Here is a 22133-nt window from a genome sequence, read left to right on the forward strand (position 1 = left end):
TTATTTTGGCAGTCTGTAACAGGCCTATGTTTCTGCCTATTTTTTGGTTGTTTAATGTTTTTAATGTTTTTATACATTACTGTTTAATTCTGTTTTAGTACTGGGAATGGGGGTAGGTCTAGGGTTTGATTTTTTAACTCTATTGTAATCGATGTATTTTATTGTTGTAATTGCCCGTTCTTTGTGATTGGGCGGGCTAGAATAAATCATCATTATTATTATTATTATTATTATTATTATTATTATTTATTATTATTTATTATATTGTTCAGTACTATGGCCATACATTGTTTCTCAATAGTGGTCAAATGCTTCTCCCTGTGTACAACTTTTTACTTAGAAATAAAACACAATGTAACTGACCATCTTTATCTTCTTGACTTAGTACTGCCCCTATTCCTACCTTGGAGGCATCTGTGGTTACTACACAAATGGTTTTGAATAATCTGAGCCACCAATATGGACGCCGTAGTTATCAATCATTTCCATTAATTAAGGCATTATTACACTTTCTGACCATTGGATTTTAACAGGTTTCTCCTTCTGGTTCAAAGGACTTGAATGATACTGAAGTTAGGAATAAACTTCCTATAATAACCTGTCAATCCAAAAAATGATCTGACACCCTTCTTTGAAGTCGGAATCAGCCAGTTATTATAGCTTCAACTTTGAAGTTTCAGCTTGATGTTTCCACTTCCTACCACACATATCCTAGGTACCGGCTTTCTCTTTTCCCAACATGACATTTAGAACTTTTAAACAGTTACCCACTCTTCTTATGTCTCTCTTCTGATAGGTATTGAATATGATCCTCCCAAGAATTACTAAACACACCGTGTCATCAATATAAGCCACTACGTAATGTTTTAAACCAGCCAGTATCTTATCCACTAATGTTGGAAAGTAGATGTAGCATTCTTCAAACCAAAGGTAATAGAGTAAACTCAACAAACCCACATGTGTAATACAGGCCATTTTTGACTGATCTTTTGGACTCATGGGTACCTGCCAATAACCTCTGATCAAATCTAAGGTTACTCATTACTGGGCCCTGCCCATCTTTTCAATTAAATTCTCAACCTGGGCATAGAGTAAGCGTTCGTCTGTGTTATCTTGTTAAGTCGTCTATAATCTACACAGAATCGAATGGTTTGATCAGCCTTTTTTACTAATACTATAGGTGAAGCCCAAGACTCTCCGAAGGTATGATGGTTCCCATCTTAAGCATCACCTCAATCTCATAAGCAATGGTATCGGCCCAAATGACACACTACTCTATGTGGTGAAGTGGCAATAGAACCAGCTTCTCCCATTTTGATATGATGGTACACCCCTTTTACTCTACTGTGGTAGATTTCAAAAAAATTGCTTTTATTTATTTAGTACATAAAAATTTTAGAAACTTACTCTTGCCTAGGTTTTCCTGCTTAAGTTGTGCAATACTGCCCTCTGTCTGCAGAAAAAAAACATTTATGCATTTCTCCCTGCCAGGCCCTGAAATTATGAGGACTTGCAAGCCAATTAACTTACAGTATAGACTCGACTGTAAGTCAAACTCACTGTATAAGATGAAGTCAGGTTTGGGGGCCAAAATTATGGATTTTGATAAGACCCAGGATAAATTGACAGTAAAGTTTAGGAGCATGTAACAAGGATCTAAAGGATGAAGCAACAGGAAACAATGGCAGAGAACATACAAATAGTGTGTGCTGTGTGTGTGTGTATTAGTGCTTCCAAACAGATTATACTCTTGCCTTCCAAGGAAGGTGGTGCCTTCATTTTTAAGAAGAGGTTAAATACAGTACTTACACTGACCCGTGGATAAGTTGACTCAGATTTTTTGGTTCAATTTTTTTACTAAGATTTCAGACTTATACATGAGTTAATACCGTGAATCCTCTTCCTTTCTTAGTTCTCAAGGAGCTATTGCCCCGGAGAGATATAACCATTTTAATAAAAATAAAATAAATAAATAACGAGTACAGCAAAACTCTTCATCCAAAAGCAATGTATCCTCCCATAGAAGTTTAAGTTGTACCTGACCCACCCTTTGCCCGTTTCTCTCTCTTCCCCTCTCCCCTACTCCAGTCACCTTGTAACAGTCTTTTAGTTTTCTCAGCACTAGCCCATGTTTTTTTAAAAGAAAGAGAAGAGCATTTAATTCGGGGTTGGCAACCTATGGCCCGTGGGCCATGTGGCCACCGAGCCGTTGGGACTGGCCCCAGCTCGGTCCTGCCACCGACTGCCACCACCCAAAGGCTCCACGGGGCCTTTGGCCTGTCGCGGAAACACACGGGGCCTCTAACACAGGCGCGCGGGCCATTGGCCTCCAGCGCAGGCGCACAGAGGAGGAGGGGAAGGAGGAAGGAGGAGGAGGGAGGAGGATGAGGGAGGAAGGAAAGGACAGGAGGAGGAGGAGGAAGAAGAAGAAGAGAGGAGCAGGGGAGGATTTCCATTCCATTTTTACATGTCTGCTTTGTTTTAACAATGATGATGTGATGATGATGGTGATGGTGATATGATATGGGCCAGCTTCAGAGGCACGGCCGATGTAAATTGCTGTGATTTTTACAAACTCATGCGCAGTGAAGAAAAACCACAGTCCCTTGACCAGTACACACTTCTGAGAAGTACACTTGGTGCAAGAACTGTGAAACCACCTTGACATGTTCAATACGCATAGCCATGTGAACCCATGTCAGTGTGAAACCCAAAATAGTTTGGTTATGCCATAAGCCTCTGAAATATGCAAGAGGCCATGTTAGAGTAAAGCCATGTTCAATGCCCAAATTTGCTGTTTGGATGGGGGGAGGGGGGATTGGCCCGAAGGGACGTACATTTCTGCCATCTGTCTAGGAATAATGCCCAAATGTCCCCATTTGATCAGCCTAAGAAACATGCATTTATATTAACATTTTTTAAAAATCATCAAATTTTTTCGCATTGTCCTCCATTTTAAAAAAAACATGTCCTACATTTGAAAATGTTGTCCTATATTATTTCATTATTTCATTATTATTTTTGGCTTCCCCCCCCCCGCCCCCCGTGGTCTGGGGGACACCAACCCGGCCCCCGGCTCAAAAAGGTTGCCTACCCCTGATTAATTGAACCAAAAAAAACCATACACACAGAGCTTTCATTGTTTGGGGGGGGAAATCAAACAAACAAGCAACCTGCCATGCAAAGTACTATGGGAGGAGCATGTCCGATGAATGAATTAGAGAAAGAATTGCATTTGGCTGATTTTGGTAGACAGACAGAGATCTGTATGTGCTGTCATTTATAAAGTGTACCAATTCAGAACACAAGTGGGATGATGATTTGCATTTGACTTGGTTCTACCCATTGAACAACAAATTTGGCTTGCTGCTGTTACACTCATACCCTCCAATATTTCACAGATTAAAACTGGGGCATATGTGGCTGAGTAACATCAAAATGAGGACAAAAGATGTGGCCAGGCAACAAGAGGATAGAAATTAATAAAGAGGAAGAACACACAAAACTATTATTTCAATCAGCGAAATCCTGGGATGTATATACTGAGTTAAAAAAGGGCAAAACTGAGCCCCTTTCTCTCCTCTCTCTCTCTTGCTGAGTTAATTAAGGGAAAATTACTCCTGGCCTTTGTACTCATTTTTTGGCATCTGAAATAAGCCAAGGATGAAGGGGAAAGTGGGATGAGGAGAGAGAAACCAGGACATTTTAAAAGCAGCAAAGAAAGTGGGACAGCAGAGGATTAACCAAGGGTGTACCTGGCAAACAGGAAGAGCTGGAAGGAATATATGTATCACACATGAGTGTTTCTTAGATCTTTCCTTGCTCAGTTCTTTCCCTTTAGTACCACTAGCAGAGTGTGGGGGGTGCACAGTGCACTGGGTGTCGCTCCAGAAGAGGGATAACACTTGGTCGCCCCCCCTGCTGTCACCTCGTTCTCTTCATGAGAACAGTATCATGAGGAAAACGAAGCAGGGGCACCAAAGGAACCAAGGGCCCCCCACCTTGCTGCCGTCATCTTGGTGCAGTGTGCAACAATGAGGGAGTATGCCCAAGCCCCCTCCCCTGCTGCGTACTGCTCTACTTGTGAGTAGAATGGGATGTGGGTGGTGGTGGCTGGGCACGCTTCCTCCCTGCCACACAACACTCTACACGTAGAATGGCATGTGACAGAGATGGAGCATGCCCAGCCCCACGGTGTTCTACTTACTAATAGAGCGGTGTGTGGAAGTGAGGTAGGCAGCACTCTTTTGGCCCTGTCCCCAGATGCCTTGCCTGGAAGCCCTACTCCCCACACAGGTGACACTCCAGGCAGTGACACCACTGCTTATATACTTAACTTTTTCACCTTCCCTCCCCTCTTCTCCCTTCTTAATTAGTTCCCTTTGCATATGCTCAGCAGCACTTTGCTTCTTGGTTTTATGTTCTTTTCCATAGCCCCAGAGTAGTCTATTGCATGTCTAATCAGAAGAAGTGAAAATCAGCCAGTATGGTGTAGTGGTTTGAGCCTATCATATAACTCTGGTGAACAGGCTTCAAAACCCTGTTCAGCCATGGAAACCCACTGGACAACCTTGGGCAAGTCACATTCTCTCAGCCTCAGAGATGGCAATGGCAAACCCCCTCTGAAGAAACATGCCAAGAAAACCCTGTGATAGGGTCATCATAAGTCAGAAACAACTTGAAGGCACAACACATGCACAAAGTCTTGTCTTTGTGTGTTTTTCAGACTGCAGTCTGGCCCACCAATAAGCATTTTGATGCTTTAACAGCATGTTCTCATTCTTCCCTCTACTTGGAGGTATGCATGTGCAATGCACTTTTTTGGATTAAAAAAACCCCAGTAACAAGGAAACATGTGAACATTTTCAAATGGCTGGGCCTCTGTTACAGTCTGTTGCAGCAAAAACAATTAAGAATCCTGAGGCATCTTAAATACAAATCAAATTTGTTAATAATTTATTAGGACATATGTTGTTGTGGATATCATCCATTTCATCAGATGCATGACAAAGTTCTGGTTAAACTTCATATGAGATGTAATGTACGTAATGCTGCAGGAGGGAGGAAGTTTGGGGAACCATTTTGCTAACATATCCTATCACCATAGGCCCTGGTCTAAAAAATGACTTACAGTGTAGTAAATGGCCAATAGATATCCAACCCTCACCTCCAGAAAATGAATTTCAGAGGCACTAAACCTATGCAGGCCTTAAGACATTTTGCAGCTCTCTTGCTTTTCCAGTTCCTAGTAGCTTTAGAGATAGTAGTATGCTCTCATTCCTTCCTGTTTATAAACCTAATATTATAATCTGTCAAAGGAAGATTAGAGAGAAAAGTGGGACTTATTTTAAAGATCCACACCTGAACTGAAAGGGGTGGGGGTGGAATAGCTTTCACTGGTTTTTTTGGAGGGGCACCCTAACTTTCTGAACAGTGTGTCCACACTACAAGTGTCATGCAGGCCCTGCTTGTAAGTACCACTTCTGAATCCTCACCATCTGTAATGATAATTTCCCCAGGGATACATACAACAAGCACTTGATCTTAGAAGGATATTAATACCTGTTGATACCTTTTTTCCCTCTGAAGATAAACTGCCCACGCTATTATAGAAATAACTGGTCTTGTCTATTATTAGGACTGCATTTTCTTCAAGTAGGGTTGGGAATCATGCAGGCCTCCAGTTTTTGGACTGCAACTCCCAGTATGTCTCAGTACTGGCTGTTGGCTAAGGCTGATAGAACCTGCATTCCAACACCTGGAGGGTTATATGATTCCTGGGCCAAAGCTAACAAAATGATATTCAACACAGAAAAATGTAAGGTACTGCACTTAGGGCACAAAAATGTAATGCATAGATATAGGCTTAAGGAGACTACATGTGAAAGGGATCTAGGTGTCCAAGTAGACCACAAGCTGAACATGAGTCAACAGTATGATGCCGCAGCTTAAAAGGCCAATGCAATTTTAGGCTGCATCTATAGAAGTATAGTGTCTAGATTAAGGGAAGTAATATGGGACTGCTTTGGTCAGGCCACACCTAGTATACTGTATCCAGTTCTGGGCACCACAATTCAAAAAGGATGTGGAGAAACTAGAGCATGTCCAGAGGAGGGTGATTAAAATTGTGAAGGGTCTGGAAACCATGCCCTATGAGGAACGACTTAGGGAGCTGGGGATGTTTAGCCTGGAGAAGAGAAGTTAAGAGGTGATGTGATAGCCCTGTTTAAATATTTGAAGGGATGTCATATTGAGGAGGGAGCCAGCTTGTTTTCTGCTGCTCCAGAGGACAGGACCCGGAACAATGGATGCAAGCTCCAGGAAAAGAGATTTCACCTCAACATTAGGAGGAACTTCCTGACAGTAAGGGCTGATAGACAGTGGAACACACTCCCTTGGCGAGTGGTAGAGTCTCCTTCCTTGGAGGTCTTTAAACAGAGGCTGGATGGCCATCTGTCAGGGATGCTTTGATTGAGAGTTCCTGCATGGCAGGGGGTTGGACTGGATGGCCCTTGTGGTCTCTTCCAACTCTACAATTCTATGATTCTAAGTCAAATGTTGTGTATTACACTGCTTTTACTCAAGTACATTGCTATTAAAATACAATACAAACTCTATTCATCCTTATTAGCCCTAGATTATAAGGAGAATTATTACCACCATATCTGCCTACTCTCATCTGATTTTAGAAGGGCCTGCTTAATACCTGGATGGTAGATCATCAGGATTATCCAGGTACAACTAGGAAAAAAATCTTGCCTGATCCACTAGAGACATTTTGGACAGTCTGAGTTGATAATCCTGGGTGAGATGGACCAATGGTTTGACTCAGTACAGTATAGTTCAGTTTCCTGTGTTCCTAATTATTTGTTCAAGTGAAAATTTAGTTGGTTTTTTTTCCCATTGTTCCAAACTAGTCTGACTAGCAGAAGACCTAGTTTCGGGCTACACCCTTCTCTTGCTCAGGACTGGGTCCTAATACAGAGGATGTATCTCCAACCAGTATCTCTCTAGCCTAATTGCTACCTAGTAGAATATCACATGCTGACTCCACCATTTGTACTGCTGGGTGGCTAGTGAAGTCACCTCTGTTATGAAAGGTCTTCATTGCCTCTTCCTTTCCCCTGAGGCATTTGCCCAACAACCATCTGACTATTTTTAAAGCTGCTGAGGGGAATCATGGATTAGAAAAAAAGAACCAATTTTTCAAGGAAGTTAAATACAAAGAAAGTATTTTATTAAAATTATTATTTACTGAGGGAGAGAACACAGATTTGAGGGCTCGGAGAGCAGTGCAGGGTTTTTACATGAATTAATCTGCCCACTACAAGGCACAATAAGTGAGCCCATTTTGTCTCCTCCTTTAAAGGCACATTTGCAAATCATATCATTACCTTCCCCACTCCATTCTGCACTTTCACTGAGCATATTTAGACAGTTCCACACTTTATATATCTGGTCCTGGCAAACAGCTGTTGACCTCAGCCAGCAGTGGTTTGTACACAAGTAAAAAGTCCTTATATACACATACACAAAACAAAATCACATGCCATCATCACCCCAAAAGGTGGAAATACAGAAATATTTTCTGCTCTTTCCCTCACCTTCATAATGGAGGGCATTTCCAAAGAAGTAGAAGAGCTATACATTGAACTGACTTCAGCAGATAGCCTTCTACTTGTTTCTCCAAACGCAATTGGTATTTGGTCCAGTTTCCAAAGCATCCTTTGACAGAGCTACTAGCTTCTCGGGAGCATGAAAGTGAGAATTAATTACAAATAATTTAAGAGCAAGTCTATTCATACAACTGCCACTCTGAGAGCAATGGAAGTAGTACCCTAGTGGCCCCTGCTCCAGATAACAATTAGACAGAAGATTCTATCAGACAGGGGATTGGGGGCAGGGAGAAAGATTTTTAAAATCCATTATATTGAATGATAGACAAGAGGACTCTGGCTTGGCTTGCGATCAGCAGTGTCAAGATACTCAAAGTATTAACAGGCACAGCTTTACACATTCTTTGCATTGATATCTAGGATTGGTCAGAATGGAAAAGCTGGAACATAATCTTCTTCCTTCAATTCATCCCTGCTAATTTTGTGCTTAGCTTCTACTTCCCTTATAATGTTCCCAAGAAACAGTCTCATGCTTCTCAGATTCTCCTTTCTTGTGAAATTATTTTGAAAACTGGCTATGAAGAAGAATCCATATATGGCACTACTTTAGTAAAGGAATGCTTTGAATTTAACAAAGTTGAGGGCAAGGAGGAATGTGCTATTCCACATGATTCACTGTGTATTCAAGAGAAAATCTGAGAATACCAGAACATTATTTTTACAGTCACATTTTGGTTCTAAAAAATAAATACATACACAAGTGCATCACTCAAAACACACAGGCTACTGAACTACTCAGTTTAACATTAAAAGCAGAAATCACAATTTTGGAGGTAGAAACAGAAGGGAGGATAGAGCAGTTAAGAAGAGAACAAATGTAGATCCAGACTTTTCATTTGGGGAAATGTTTCATGGGTGAAAACTATACTTAAATCCAATGACCATAATATATGTATTCCACTGTGGTGTCTATACCCAGAAGCTGGGTATTCAAGGTGCACTCCCCATTTGTAAAGGTACATGGGTGTACCTACTATAGGCTCTAGAAAACTTAGGACAGTCTCACCTCAGTGGCCAATCAAACATTTGACTACCATGTATAAGCTCACATGGATAAAGCTACTGGATCTGGAACTCAAGAAGCACCACTTACTTCAAGTACTTAGACCCTTGGATTTAAGATCACTTTGATTTTGGGGGAGGGAATAATCAACAGTTTTATGACTCCCCCTCCCCCCAAAAGAAACGTAGACTTCATTATATTTGTGGGACAATGGAAAATCCATACCAAATCAAACCATGGCTCCTTCAACAGCTACAGCAAGTCTTTATATTGAAAATAATTTTCCCTCCCATTGAAGAACTAAGAAAAATACCAACACGGAGTCATCAATGTATGTTCACAACAGGAGAGGTGAGGAGACTATAATCTTGTTATTCCTCTTCCTTAGCAGCTGTCACGCATTCAAGACAACTGGAAAGGCTTGTGAGATGGGTAGAATTTGATAGTCTAAGAGAAGGGAAAACAAAGGGATGGGGGAATCCTTCAGCTGTAGGCCTCTTCTTCAAAAGTATTACCAAACTTAAAAAAAAAAAAAATTGTCCCCCCTCTCAGTTGTGGAGGGTAGCTCTTCAGAATCAAATTGGTTTTGTGGTGCTGTTGTAAACCAGATGCTCTGTATCCTCTGTAGTGGAAAGAACTGAAGAGAGTGTGGAGTTGGCTGCAGTAGCTGGCTGGCGTCGGCGACGGTATGTTTTTCTATTCTTCAGGCCAAAGTAGCCAAGAATTGCCAATACTATCATAATGCACACTCCAAGGAGCACTGCAATGGCAACTTCAAAAGAGCCTGTGAGAGATGGAAAGGAATCACCATTTAAGGCAAGCCAGCAGTCTCAGGAAGCAAAAAACAAAGGAATGCTATCAAAAGAATGTATTTACACCAAAGTCAGCAGCAGCATAAGATTTGAGGCAAACCTGGTTGTAACATTAGCTTAGAATACATCAGCTTGATCATAGTGGCAGTATTTATTGATTGATTGAACCAAAAGTGTTAGGTTGTCACATGTGCCCCTCCACCCAGGATCATTTGTCCCCCCCCCCCCCCCCCCCGCTCCACTCCCTGCCTATGAGAAGGAGTTCAGAAGCTCTGGCTTTCAAAGCTTTGGCCTATTGTTTCCAAATCCAGAAGGCAAACAGACAAATCCAGCAAATTATTATTATTATTAACACTGGTTATATAAAACAAGCCAACTTCAGAACACACATGATAAAGCTTTCAACCAATTATAATTAAGTAATCACAGTTTTATGTTTGGATGATAAGCTGAAGTACAATTTATCCTAAAATGTGTGAATCCAGAAAGAGAATTAAACCTGATTTCTGCCAGATAGGCCAAAATAAAGCTGCTTCGGGTCACTTTGGAGGTATACTGTTTAAATGACACATACATCTTAAGAGGACAGAAGCTGCGCTCCAGTCCTTAGGACTGGGGTGTGGCTTTGTTGTGGCTTCCATCCTCTTAGGGCACATGCATCATTTAAATAGTATACCTCCAAAGTGACCCGAAGCAGCTTTATTTTGGCCTGTCTGTTCAGGCCCTTATTGTAGACAAAGGGGCTTTCTATATTGCCCTTTGGGACGTCCGGAGGATGTCCCATTTTAAAAAAGGGGCGTCTCTTATAGACGCCCCTGGGCCTAGTACGGACTCCATCCGTACAAGATGGCGCCAGCCCTTCTACATGGCCGGCGCCATCTTTGCGTATCGGACGCTGAGCGTCTGTACGCATCGCATCGCTGAGCGTCCGTATGCATCGCGTCGCTTGTGACGTAGCGAGTGCGCCCCTGGCGCCTCGCTACGTCGCAAACGCGACGGAAAAAGAAGCTCCATTTTGGAGCTTCTTTTTTAGTCCGCAGGGGAGCCGCGCCGTATGGAGGCTCCGGCTCCGCCACGGACTAGCTGGCGCCGGCGGCAGACCGCCGCAAAGCAGCGGTCTGTACCCCACCAAAGTTAAACGTTTCCAGTAAATCTCCCACTGTCCTACTCTCAATTATGATATTTTTCTTTTACTCAAAAGAATGAAAAATAAAGCCAGATTAATTCCACGTGGTATATAAACCTCCAACCTATACATCTCAGACTTATACCTATAATCATAAACAAGCCCCACTGAGTTGAATGGGGCATAATTACACCACGCACATTTATTTCAGAGAAAGTCTCACTGAAAGCCTAAACACCCTAAAAGTACCAGATCCCATCTGAGTTTGAAGGCTAAGCAGGGTCAGCCTTGGTTAGTACTTTGATGGACACAGCCAAGGAACACCAGGTGCTGTAGCATATATTTCAGAAGAAGGAAATGGCAAAAGAGCCTCAGACTATTTCTTGCTTAAGAAAATCATATGTTTAAGAAAATCCTGTGTCACACACACACAGAGACACAGGTCCCACTGAATTCAATGGAGCTTATCTCTGTGTAGATTTGCACTCTTAGTCTGCATTCACACTGCAGAAATAATGCAGTTTGACACCCCTTTAACTGCCATGACTCAATGCTGCGGAATTCTGGGATTTGTAGTTTTGTGATATATTTAGCCTTTTCTGTCAGGGAGCTCTGATGCCACAATAGATTAAACTACCTATAATTCCATAGCCTTGAGCCATGGCAGTTAAAGTGGTGTCAAATTAGATTATTTCTGCAGTGCAGATGCAGCCTTAGGGTATGTATTTTTGAGAACAGTCATCTAAAAAAAATTACAGCTTTGATTTCAGATTTGATTGGAATTATTGCTCCCTTTGATTTATATTATATTCATAATATAATATAACTATGGTAATAATTTTATGTGACCAATGCATTGCTAAATATTAAGCATTATTTGAGGGGGGAAATATAGCAATAGAAATCATTCAACTCTGCTTCACTGTTCATATTTTGTTAAGAACAGAAGTGTTTCATTCGATTTAGGCAGGAATACCAGGATCACCTTCTACAAACTCAAATCCTTTTTTCCCTAAAAAGCAGGGAAGCTTAGAAGTAGAAAGCTCAGAAGGGAAAAGAAAATAGGGAAAAGAGAAGATTGAAGGGGACAACCAGAATGGGTTTAAGTTACATACTTAAACCTGATCGCTGATATTCATATCCTCTCCACCTCTGGCCTATCACATCAGCTTCTGCAAGAAAAAGAATGACATAATCATGTATTAGTACAGGCTGAAGTGGAAAGATTCCTCAAAGAGACATTTCAATATAGCATGCCCTCAAAATTTCCCATATCATATTTTTACTCCAACAATACAGTCAACTATACCATTGCAGCTACTCACTCACCTCTTAAACAGATTACCAAAGAATTTAAATTAATTTGGTAATAAATTGACTCAAGAAAGTGGTGGTCAGAGCATATCCTGATGCAACACACAGTTCTCTACAGAATATAAAGACATACTCATACAATAACATTTAAATATCCCAAACAATGCTGAGATAAAATATGGTCCAAAACACACTGCAGAAATAATTCAGTTTGAGACTGCTTTAACTGCCCTGGTTCAATGCTACGGAATTCTGGGAACTGAAACATTTAGCCTTCTCTGTCAGAGAGCTCTTGTGCCACAACAAACTACAAGTCCCAGGATTCCCTAGCACTGAGCCAGGGCAGTTAAAGTGGTCTCGAACTGGATTATTTCTGCAGTGTGTTTCGTGTCTATGTTAAATATCAGTTCTTGAGAACTATTGAAGTTAGTGGTACAATGCACCAGCTCAGACAAAGCACACATACTATCATCCTGGAGTTGTACCAATTCAGCACATAGATGGTTAAATCAGATCAACGAATTGTTCAGTTCCTCATGTCTAGAAAGTTAGCATGTCAGAGCACAAGTCCTAGCTTGGCTTTATTTCCTATTTATTCCTTTCCCCCCCACAAAGAATGTTATCCTTCTAGTATGCAGTCTTCCACTCTTTCTGTTTCCCTCCACCTTTTCAAGCAAGATTGTCTTTTCTAATGAGTTGCACCTTTTCGTGATGTGGACAAAGTACGACAGCCTCAATTTGATCATCTTGGCTTCCAGGGAGATTTCCAGGAAAACATGATAGGGAGTCTTGGAGGTGTTCATTCACAGGGTCACCAAGAGTCAGGATCAACTTGAAGGGAGTTAACAACACCAACAAGTCACCCTTCAAAGTCATCTGAACATTCAAGCTGGATTGCTGGGAAGGAGATCTTCTGGGGACCCTAATTCCGAACTTGCTTTTAGCCATCAGTCACTGGGATTCAGCTAGATGGACCACTGGTCTAACTTTGTATTAGATTTAAAAACTGAAATACTAGCCTGAGTCAGCTCATCATTCTCTCTTTTAACAGAAACAACACAGAGACGATAGAGAAATTTGGAAGCAAGCTATCGTCTATTAATTCCAGGGCTGTGCTTCCATTCAGAAGAGTGAGGCAACTTTCTCAGGCAGAAGAACAGTCTCTATTTTCCTCCATTGGAACAGAAAGTTATATGTAATCCATATGGTCTGCCTTGTGTGCCCTAAACTGGCCTAATACCCTGAGACATAATAGATGAAATATATCTGTACTGAAGTAAGGTCCCATTAAGCTATCTTTAGGCAATTTTAAGGCCTCTCATGCTGGTGAATATATACATTTCTCATTTGCCAGGTGATTATGAATTATATTTGACATTACATTCAGGAAGAGAAGCTACCATGTCATATTCCCTACTTAAAATTGTTTTACATACTTGTGACACCTGTACAGGATTTCATGCATGCCTCTTCATGTTCAAAGTTATTCTTGTTGCCATCACAGCCTCCATAGGTGAAACGATCACATTTTTCAGTAAATGGGTTGTAATACCAGCGAGGTATACTGTCTTCACATAGTCCCGTATCTGGCATATCCACACAGTGAGCTGCCAAAAGGGGTTACATAGAGTGAAAATTCCAGTTAATATTACCTGTCTGACCACAATCAAATACTTCATGAAGTTACAATCAAAAATTTCATGAAGCCCAAGAAATGGGCTGCTATCTATTTTGCACAGCTGTTTTCAACAATTCATTTTTAAACAGCTGCTTGTACTTAGCTTTATTTGTTTCACTGCTTTTTTAAAAAAGTATTTTTTATTAAGCAAAGATTAATAAAGATTCATATTCCATAGTAAAAGCCAAAAAAGAGCAGGGTTCAGCATGCTATTTAACATCTACATGAAAGTTTTGGAATAAAATATCAACAGTATGATTATGATACCCAGCTCCATTACTCCTTTCTGCCTAATTCCAAGGAAGATGTTCTTGTGCTAAACCGGTGCGTGGTAGCTGTGATGGACTGGATGAGGGCAAACAAATTGAAGCTTAATCCAGACAAGGCAGAGGCACTTCTGGTCAGTCAAAAGATAGAACTGAGAATAAGGATTCAGCCTGTGTTGGATGGTTTTACACTCTCCCTGAAAACACAGGTTTGCAATTTGAGGGTACTCCTGGATTCAGCTCCAGGTTTAGCTAGGGATGAAGAGTGCTATTTCACAGTTAAAATTAGTGCACCAACTGCGCCCATTCCTGGAGAAGTCAGATCTGGTCAGGGTTTGTTGGAGACAATTTCTAAATTGTCTCCAACACAATATAACAAATAAAAAGCCCTAGCCTCCTCTTGAGCTTGCTGTAGGAGATGGGGATCAATCAATTCACTTAGCACATGTACAATAGAAGATACATTTCTAAATCCTTCCTATCTCCAGGCTTTGGGCTCAGAAGAGGAACTGACTTCACAAAAGGTCCTGAAGTGGCGAAACCCTACCTCTCAAGGGACAGGCCAGGTGACTACAAATTTCGGATTGGGTAACAGTGGCAGCTAAAATATGCAGAACCCTGACAGTTAATTTGCTTTTGTGACAATTTCCAGAATGATTAAGCTCTATGGATTTACTGAGGTTAATGCTATAAAGAGCCTTGCTCTATTTTAAATGCTTTATTCTTCTTTTTTCCTTGTTCTACAAATAATAGTGTCTGTAATCCCTTTGTTCTGGCAAACCTGTCCCTTGTCTCTTCTTAGATCCTTTAATTATAAATACATTGATAATAAAGATGTTGCAGGGTTATTGGTAGTTTTTGTAATGAACATCAACACCAGAAGTTTCCTTCTTTGGAGGTCTTTAAACAGAGGCTGGATGGCCATCTGTCAGGGATGCTTTGATTGTGAGTTCCTACATGGCAGGGGTTGGACTGAATGACCCTTGTGATCTCTTCCAACTCGATGGTTCTATGATTCTATGATCAAATTCATTGGCCAGGAAAATAGCTTTTATTGTTCAAATAAAGTCATGTTTTAAAAACAAAAATCAGACTTATTTGGCTAGAGAATTGACTAAATATTTGACTAGTCTGCTCAGCCCCTCTTATTGATCAAAATGGTACATGTTCATAACTTAGCATTCATGCTAATGATTGTTTCCAAGAGGCCTTCTGTGCTGATGTATGTTCATGTCTAATCTGAGCAGCAGGACCTCATTCAAACAAAACTGAAACTGGATTTCAGTTATTTTCTTCAGCCTTTGTTGTATATTTGAGGAGATGTAAAAGTAGATTTAAAAAACAAACAAACAAGCGGCCATTAGTAATTTTGTCTCAAATATTACCTCTTAATAAACATTAATGAGAGACGTACCTTGGCTGACAGTAACATTGATCCTGCGTAATTTATTGAATCCTTGAACATCTGCAAGAAACAAGGGAGGGTTGGCTTTTTTGGTTGTGAATGCAAAGTTTTATGGTAGTGGGCTGACTAGCTAACAGAATCATAGAATCACAGAAGAGAATTGTAGAATTATTGAGGGCCATCAAGTCCAACCACCTGCTATGCAGCAAACTCTTCTCCAGATGATTTCTGATCCTGACTGTCGTTTTGTTAGCTCCTTACTTTTACCTTCCCCACCCACTTCCTTGCCTGTTTCTGCTCATAAGAATATCAGATGACTATAGGCACAACTATGTATATGTCATACTTAAAACAAATGGTAATGTCATCATGCAGTTAATCCAACATCTGTGCAAGTAAAATAGGATTCTGAGTTGCAAATGAATTATGCAGAACTGAGCAAATGTGGATATTCCATGTCATTTTGCACCACATTCTATGTGTCAGTTTTTGCTGTTTTGCACAGTAACTTTTCCTGGTTTTGTCAGTTGCAAGAAACTGCAGGTTACTGAAACCCACTGATAGAAATCTTCCTACTGATATCCAAAAAGTTCATATATTTACATAAGAATATATGATGAGCCCTGCTGGATAAGAGCAAAGGCCTATCTAGTCCAGCATTGTGTTCCTACAGTGGCCAACAGGATGCCTCTGGTTACAGCCTCCCTTAGTAAATCCCAATTCCCATACTATCCAAATACAATGTCATGCACAAGAATATCTGCATAAGCCAGACAATATACAGTACCAAATACAGCCAGCAATGATCACCAAGGATTCCATGGATAAAAATGGAAAGAAACTGGTGATTCTGGCTGCATTGGCATGTTATCCAGTTTACACTGATATTTATCCATAAGAGATCCTAGAGTAAGAAATGGGAGGTATCATGCGAAGAGAAGGGGGGAAAGTGTTTGATTTGCATGCATGAACCAATACTAGGCCTTACAGAGTTGACTGTGACACCTATATGGATCAATTAAAATAATAATTGACAATGAAAGACAAGTTGATGCATTGTATTTTTAAAAGTCTTAGTTGGATTCATTGGGCAGGTGGGGAAATAGTTCTAGCAAAAAAGGATACCTAATCTTCTGTAACAGCCTTGGACAGAGGATGGATAGGGATCTACTGGTAGGTCTGATTGATTAGCAGCAAACAAGTAAATATTTTTAGTTCCCAATTATTTTACGATAGTAGGGGCTGGATGACCCCCTTCTTGACCTCAGTTATATTGCTGAATTGAAGAAAGCTTTGAGAAATGAGGGATGGACTTCTTCCTCCCCCCCCCCTTTTTCCCCCTTTTAGTTCTATGTACATATAATATGTACCAAATAGTAGTGGTTGGATTTTGGGGCCCACAGTCTTAAATAAAATTCAGCAACACAAGAATCACTTTCACAATCTGTGTGCTATTAATGCTGCTTTGATGAAGGAGTGAGGTTTGGAAGTAGAAGAGAAACTGTAAAGACCCTAAGAAGATTCTAGAATATTAGTGAGAAAACATCATTGCCTCATTGCAAAGAAGCAAGATCTCTTTTTATCTTTAAGATCTGAGTTTGGAAAAATTACTTTTTTGGAATACAGCTCCCAGACTTCCTCAGCTGGCATAACCATTGTGCTTAGGGCATTTGGGGAAATTTTAGTCCACAATAACTTTTCCAAGCTCTAAAGGCTACGTATGCAGCTATATTACTATTATTCCTCCTAGCTTAACTGTGTCCACTCTCAATAGCAACAATCTGTTAGGATCAACAAATGGAACTGTGATCCATTTTACTGGAGATGACATCATCGATGACCATCTACTACAAAGCATACATTCTGCCACCAAGCTATGGATGCATAACATAATTCAGACCTATTTCTAAATAAAAATGTTCACCTACTTACATGAATCACAGAACTTCTCATCTGATCCATCTGTGCAATCTGGTGTTTCATCACATTCCAGGAAACTGTCAATACAGCAGTCATCTCTACATTTGAAAGAGAAGGGGGGGCAGTTTCCATCGCACACTGTGTGAGGAAAAATAAATTCATCCTTTTGGTTCGCAGCAAAGACAAGGTATCTTTTGTCGATGAGCTTTTTCTTCTGATCAATGTTCTCAAGAAGTGGAGGACAGGATAGTAGCCAATAGACAGTACATTAATGACTGTCCCAAGGAAAGAAGCACAGAGAAAAGGCAAGTGCTTCTCAATGCCAAGAAATTTGTCTCTTTACAATACTGCAAAGCAGAGAGTAAGAAGCAGTCAGAGAGATTTACCAAAAAGCCACAAGTCATCAAGAAATGAAACAGGGGGAGGACAGAACCACAGAAATATGCAGAAACTCCTACCTGGTTCTTGTCGTTTTTCCACAGCACCTGAATAGAAAGGAGACTATTGTGAGATTACTGTGCTCTGAGATATCCATTTTGGCAATCATTGGCTCTCATATAAGAAATCAACAAATCTTGAAAAAATAAATAAAAATACAGGCATGCATAGAACACATTTCCAGATATTTCTACCCTATAAGAACTATAGGGGCAGGACTTCCAGTGGAATAGCAGCATGAAGATCATCCCTTTAATTATAGCTTCAAGGGGGCAATCACTTGTTGTGGGATCCAGATTAGTCAGTAGGATTTACTGACTGATAGGTAGACTTCCTCCAATAAAGGGGAAGCAGAGGGGCTCATAGTGAGCTCTCAAGCATTCCTCTTCAGTGTCGGAAAAGTGGAGAAAGAGGGACACTAAAGGGAGCAGGGAGAACTATTTTGCAGGCAACAATGCTATAAATATTACTGCTTGCAAAAAGTAATTGGGCAGTTTGCTATGTCACTTTATTTTTGAGGTAATCAGTATTATTTACTTGTTACTGCAAAAAAATTCCCATTTTAAGATAACGTAGGGGAGGATTTTTTTAAAAAAATGTCAAGGCTTTTAATTTTTTTAAAAAAAGTAACATGTCATGAATACATAACTAACTGATTCTTGTAAATAAAAACAAGCACTACGAAATATTAACATGCAGCTTTTTTAAAAGTTTGTTTTTAAAAGCAACATCCTAAGCTCTGTGTAGAATTGCAACTCTCACCATTCCCACCTAACATGGATAAGTACATCACATGAACACCTGGTGGAGCTGTTCTTCACCCCTATAAATTTTGCTGCATATATCAAGTGACCGAGTCTCTTCAAGTGAATATCTAAAATGAAACACAGGATGTTTTTTTCTCAACAGCATACTACCTTGGACATTCTTGCATGCAAGTTTACATTCCTCTTCTCTCAGGTAATTGTTCTTGTTAGGTTTGCAGCCCCCAAAGGTGAATTTCTGACACTCCATGGTTGCCGGATTGTAGTACCAGCGCGGGAATGCACCACGACATCGACCCACCTTATAAGGAGCCAAGCAGTGATCTAGAATTTAAAAAATAGACATTATATAGATGAGACACAGGTTAGACTCAGCTTACTCCACAAACCTCAAAATGTCAAAATAACAATATTTCAATGAAAAGAAAGTAATAATAAGATCAAAGAATTTACTGAGGCAAAATTTAAGTAGAGAGCCAGTGTAGTGTAATGGTATGAGTGTTGGACTATGACTCTGGAGACCAGAGTTCGAATCCTCAATTGGCCGTGGAAACCTACTGACTAGCCTTGGGCAAGGTACACTTTCTCAGTCTCAGAGGGAGGCAATGGCAAGCCCCCTCTGAACAGATCTTGCCAAGAAAACCCGATGATGGGTTCCCCTTAGGGTCTCTATAAATTGGAGATGAATTTAACACACACAACAAGAGTATTCATCTTTACATAAAAGGCATTCTCTTAGCAGGGATTTTGACCTGAAGAGAGAGCCTTTCATAAACTATTACCTGGAACAAATTCATTCCCAAATTATACCAGTTGTTACAAAGTAATCCTCCTGAAGACTGGTTCAATATTATTTTAGTGACAAATATGAATTGTAGAGCATGCTATATAGTCAGTGTACAATGAACTGGTTAAGATTAGCATAAAGTATAATTATACATTATACAGTGTTATATAAAAGTATATAATGACTTAAAGAACAACCCGAGATCAACCACAGTGGAATCACTTTCGAAATCAATACAGAGGACCCTTATTGCCAGTAAGTTGTTGAACTCTGGCTGGAACACAGACAGCCTGCTTCCAGTCTAGCCCACCATCAGGGAGTCGAGACAGAAAATGGTAACTGCAAGAACGACTTTGCTCCTAAAGCTACTGTCTATCCTACAGTGGAGGGAAAGAATCATTTAGCTTTTTAAACATATGTCACTTCACATGGCCAAAGGAGATTTTAAATATTTTACACACACAAAAATTAAAAATCCAATATAAAATATATTTATTAAACCTACACACATACGCAAAAATGCTGATTTAAAAAATCACCTAACACATAAGAGGCCATTCCCCCTTCTCACATAAGAGTAAATATTATGATGGCAGTGAATACCAAATCATAAATCCAGGAAAATAAAATAGTCTTTTCCAGATACCAAAAAGGTTTTCAAAAATGGCACCTGGATTTTAAAAAATGGCACAACCATAGTTGTTTCTTTTTAAATTAGTGGAAGGAGGAGCATGGAGAAGCTGAACCCTAAGAAACATCTGTGTTTATTCTGCCCCGTGTATAGATCTCTTGGGGCCTGGAGAAGGGAAGACTGGACACAAGAAGGGTGCACCCAAATATCAATCTTAGAGATATGAAGTGGTATCAGTGCATTGTTACATTTTCCACCATTGTCCCATTTCCTTGCCTGCATTTCATGAACAAGAGACACTCACAATGCAGTGTCATCTTATGTTTGACTTTATTAAACCACTGAACAGGAACAGAATCAACTTCCAAAAGGAGAATGGTGCAATGTCCCTTCGAGATCACACTTTGTGTCTGTCTTACACACAGCAGGGAACTTTCCTGTTTTGCATTACAACTCCCCAAACCCTCCAGTCAACATGGCCAACTGACTAGGAGATTCTGGAACTATAGCCTAATACAGTGTTCCTCATATCTTCCCATTCCTGGCCAGTATGCAGTCACAAAATCAATAAAGGCCAGATTATCAGCTCTTGTTTCTAGCACTGGAAAATGCTTCTTTGAAATGACCCACCTACTGTCTGCTCACGATTTAGTACAGTGACAGTGATGTTGGTCGAGTCCTGCTGTTCAGCAGCATCTGTCACAGTGAGCTGGAAGATGTACATTCCTTCCTGCAAATTTGTGAGTGTCATATGGTCATCCTCTTGCTGAAAATAAAACAAAAGGGAGTCAATGTTTTAGAAGGTTATAATAGCACTAATTATGCAAGCATTTTAACTATTCCTTGTCTTTAGTTTTTTGTGGGGTTTTTTGGGTTATGTGGCCACGTTCTAGAAGAGTTTATTCCTGATGTTTCGCCAACATCTGAGAATGCTAGAATGAAAGTGAGTAAGGTATACACACACACACACACACACACACACACACACACTGTGTGATCCTGGGTAGGGAGGAGTAATTTCCATGTTAATCTGTGTATTGTTCTGCTGTTGAATGCCAAGGCCTGGGGGGGGGGCGGATATGCAAAGAGGTTTACTGTTTAATTAGTTATCATTGGTCTGTTACAGACTGCCAAAATAAAGCTGCTTCAGGTCTCTTTGGAGGTATGCTGTTTAAATGATGCATGCATCCGAAGAATCCGAAAGCTGCACCAAAGCTGCACTCCAGTGCTTAGGAATGGAGTGTGGCTTTGGTGCGACCTACGGACTCTTAGGACCCATGCATCATTTAAATAGCTTACCTCCAAAGAGACCAGAAGCAGCTTTATTTTGGCAGTCTGTAACAGGCCATTGTCTGCTGGGGAAACTTCTGACCTCGGGTGGTTTTCCATTTGCATTTTGCTGGGTCTTTTAGTGTTTTTCAGGACTGGTAGCCAAACTTTGCTAACTTTGTGTTTCTTCTTTCCTGTTAAAGTTGTCTTGCTATTTGTGGATTTCAGTGGCTTCCCTGTTCATTCTGACCTGATAGCTGTTGGCATGGTCCACAATTTCAGTGTTACGTTTGGCTACCAGTCCTGAAAACACTAAAATCAAGACCAAGCAAAATGCAAATGATAACCACCCAGGGTCAGAAGTTTTCCCAGGAAACAATGATCACTAATTAAACAGACACTAATCCTCTTGGCATATCCTCCCACCCTGAGGCCTTGTCATTCAACAACAGAACAATACACAGATTAACATGGGTCACAAAGTATAATATATAACCCACTCTCTTCCATGTCAGCATTCTCTGAAGATGCCAGCCACAGATGGTGGTGAAACATCAGGAATAAACTCTTCTAGAACATGGCCACATAGCCTGAAAAACCCATAAAAAGCTATGGATGCCGGCCATGAAAGCCTTCCACTTCACATATTCTTTGTCTTTATTCAGAAAAAAATAAATTGTCTCTAGAATGAGCACAGAGGTCCATCTGAAAACTGAGATTTCAGTGTTAATGTACAGGTTCCTGTTATGGCAGGTCACCACAGGAACTGTAAGGGAAGCAAAAAAGGGGGTCTATGGTGAACATTTCTCATCAGGGGAACAACACTGTTCATGAACAGGGAAGTATCTACACATCCAATCTTTCCCACCCTGTTGCTCTCCAGATCTCTTGGGCTACAGTTAGAGCTCCCTTCCTCCCCAGCCAGTAGATGTTGTTCTTTCCTCTATTTAAAGAAAACAAAGAAAACAACAAATACAGAATATCCTTTATCATGTTATTCTAAAGGTGGCTTACCACTTTTCATCAACAAAATGTATATTGCCC

General features: G+C 40.4%; 1 protein-coding gene across 1 annotated transcript in view; it reads right to left on the reverse strand.

Annotated features, from left to right (window-relative positions):
* Positions 1 to 7188: 7188 nt before the first annotated feature.
* SPINT1 (serine peptidase inhibitor, Kunitz type 1) overlaps positions 7189 to 22133 on the reverse strand; it is an 87835-nt gene continuing 72890 nt past the window's right edge. Inside the window, exons 4-11 of the mRNA XM_042460138.1 lie at positions 20451 to 20586; positions 18556 to 18726; positions 17659 to 17685; positions 17213 to 17338; positions 15290 to 15340; positions 13368 to 13538; positions 11733 to 11789; positions 7189 to 9463 (exon numbers count right to left, since the gene is read on the reverse strand). Of these exons, the coding sequence (XP_042316072.1) occupies positions 9255 to 9463; positions 11733 to 11789; positions 13368 to 13538; positions 15290 to 15340; positions 17213 to 17338; positions 17659 to 17685; positions 18556 to 18726; positions 20451 to 20586 (948 nt within the window). The 3' untranslated portion in view covers positions 7189 to 9254. The remainder of the gene's footprint in view (positions 9464 to 11732; positions 11790 to 13367; positions 13539 to 15289; positions 15341 to 17212; positions 17339 to 17658; positions 17686 to 18555; positions 18727 to 20450; positions 20587 to 22133) is intronic.

This window comes from Sceloporus undulatus, chromosome 1, assembly GCF_019175285.1.
Source record: "Sceloporus undulatus isolate JIND9_A2432 ecotype Alabama chromosome 1, SceUnd_v1.1, whole genome shotgun sequence".
NCBI lineage: Eukaryota > Metazoa > Chordata > Lepidosauria > Squamata > Phrynosomatidae > Sceloporus > Sceloporus undulatus.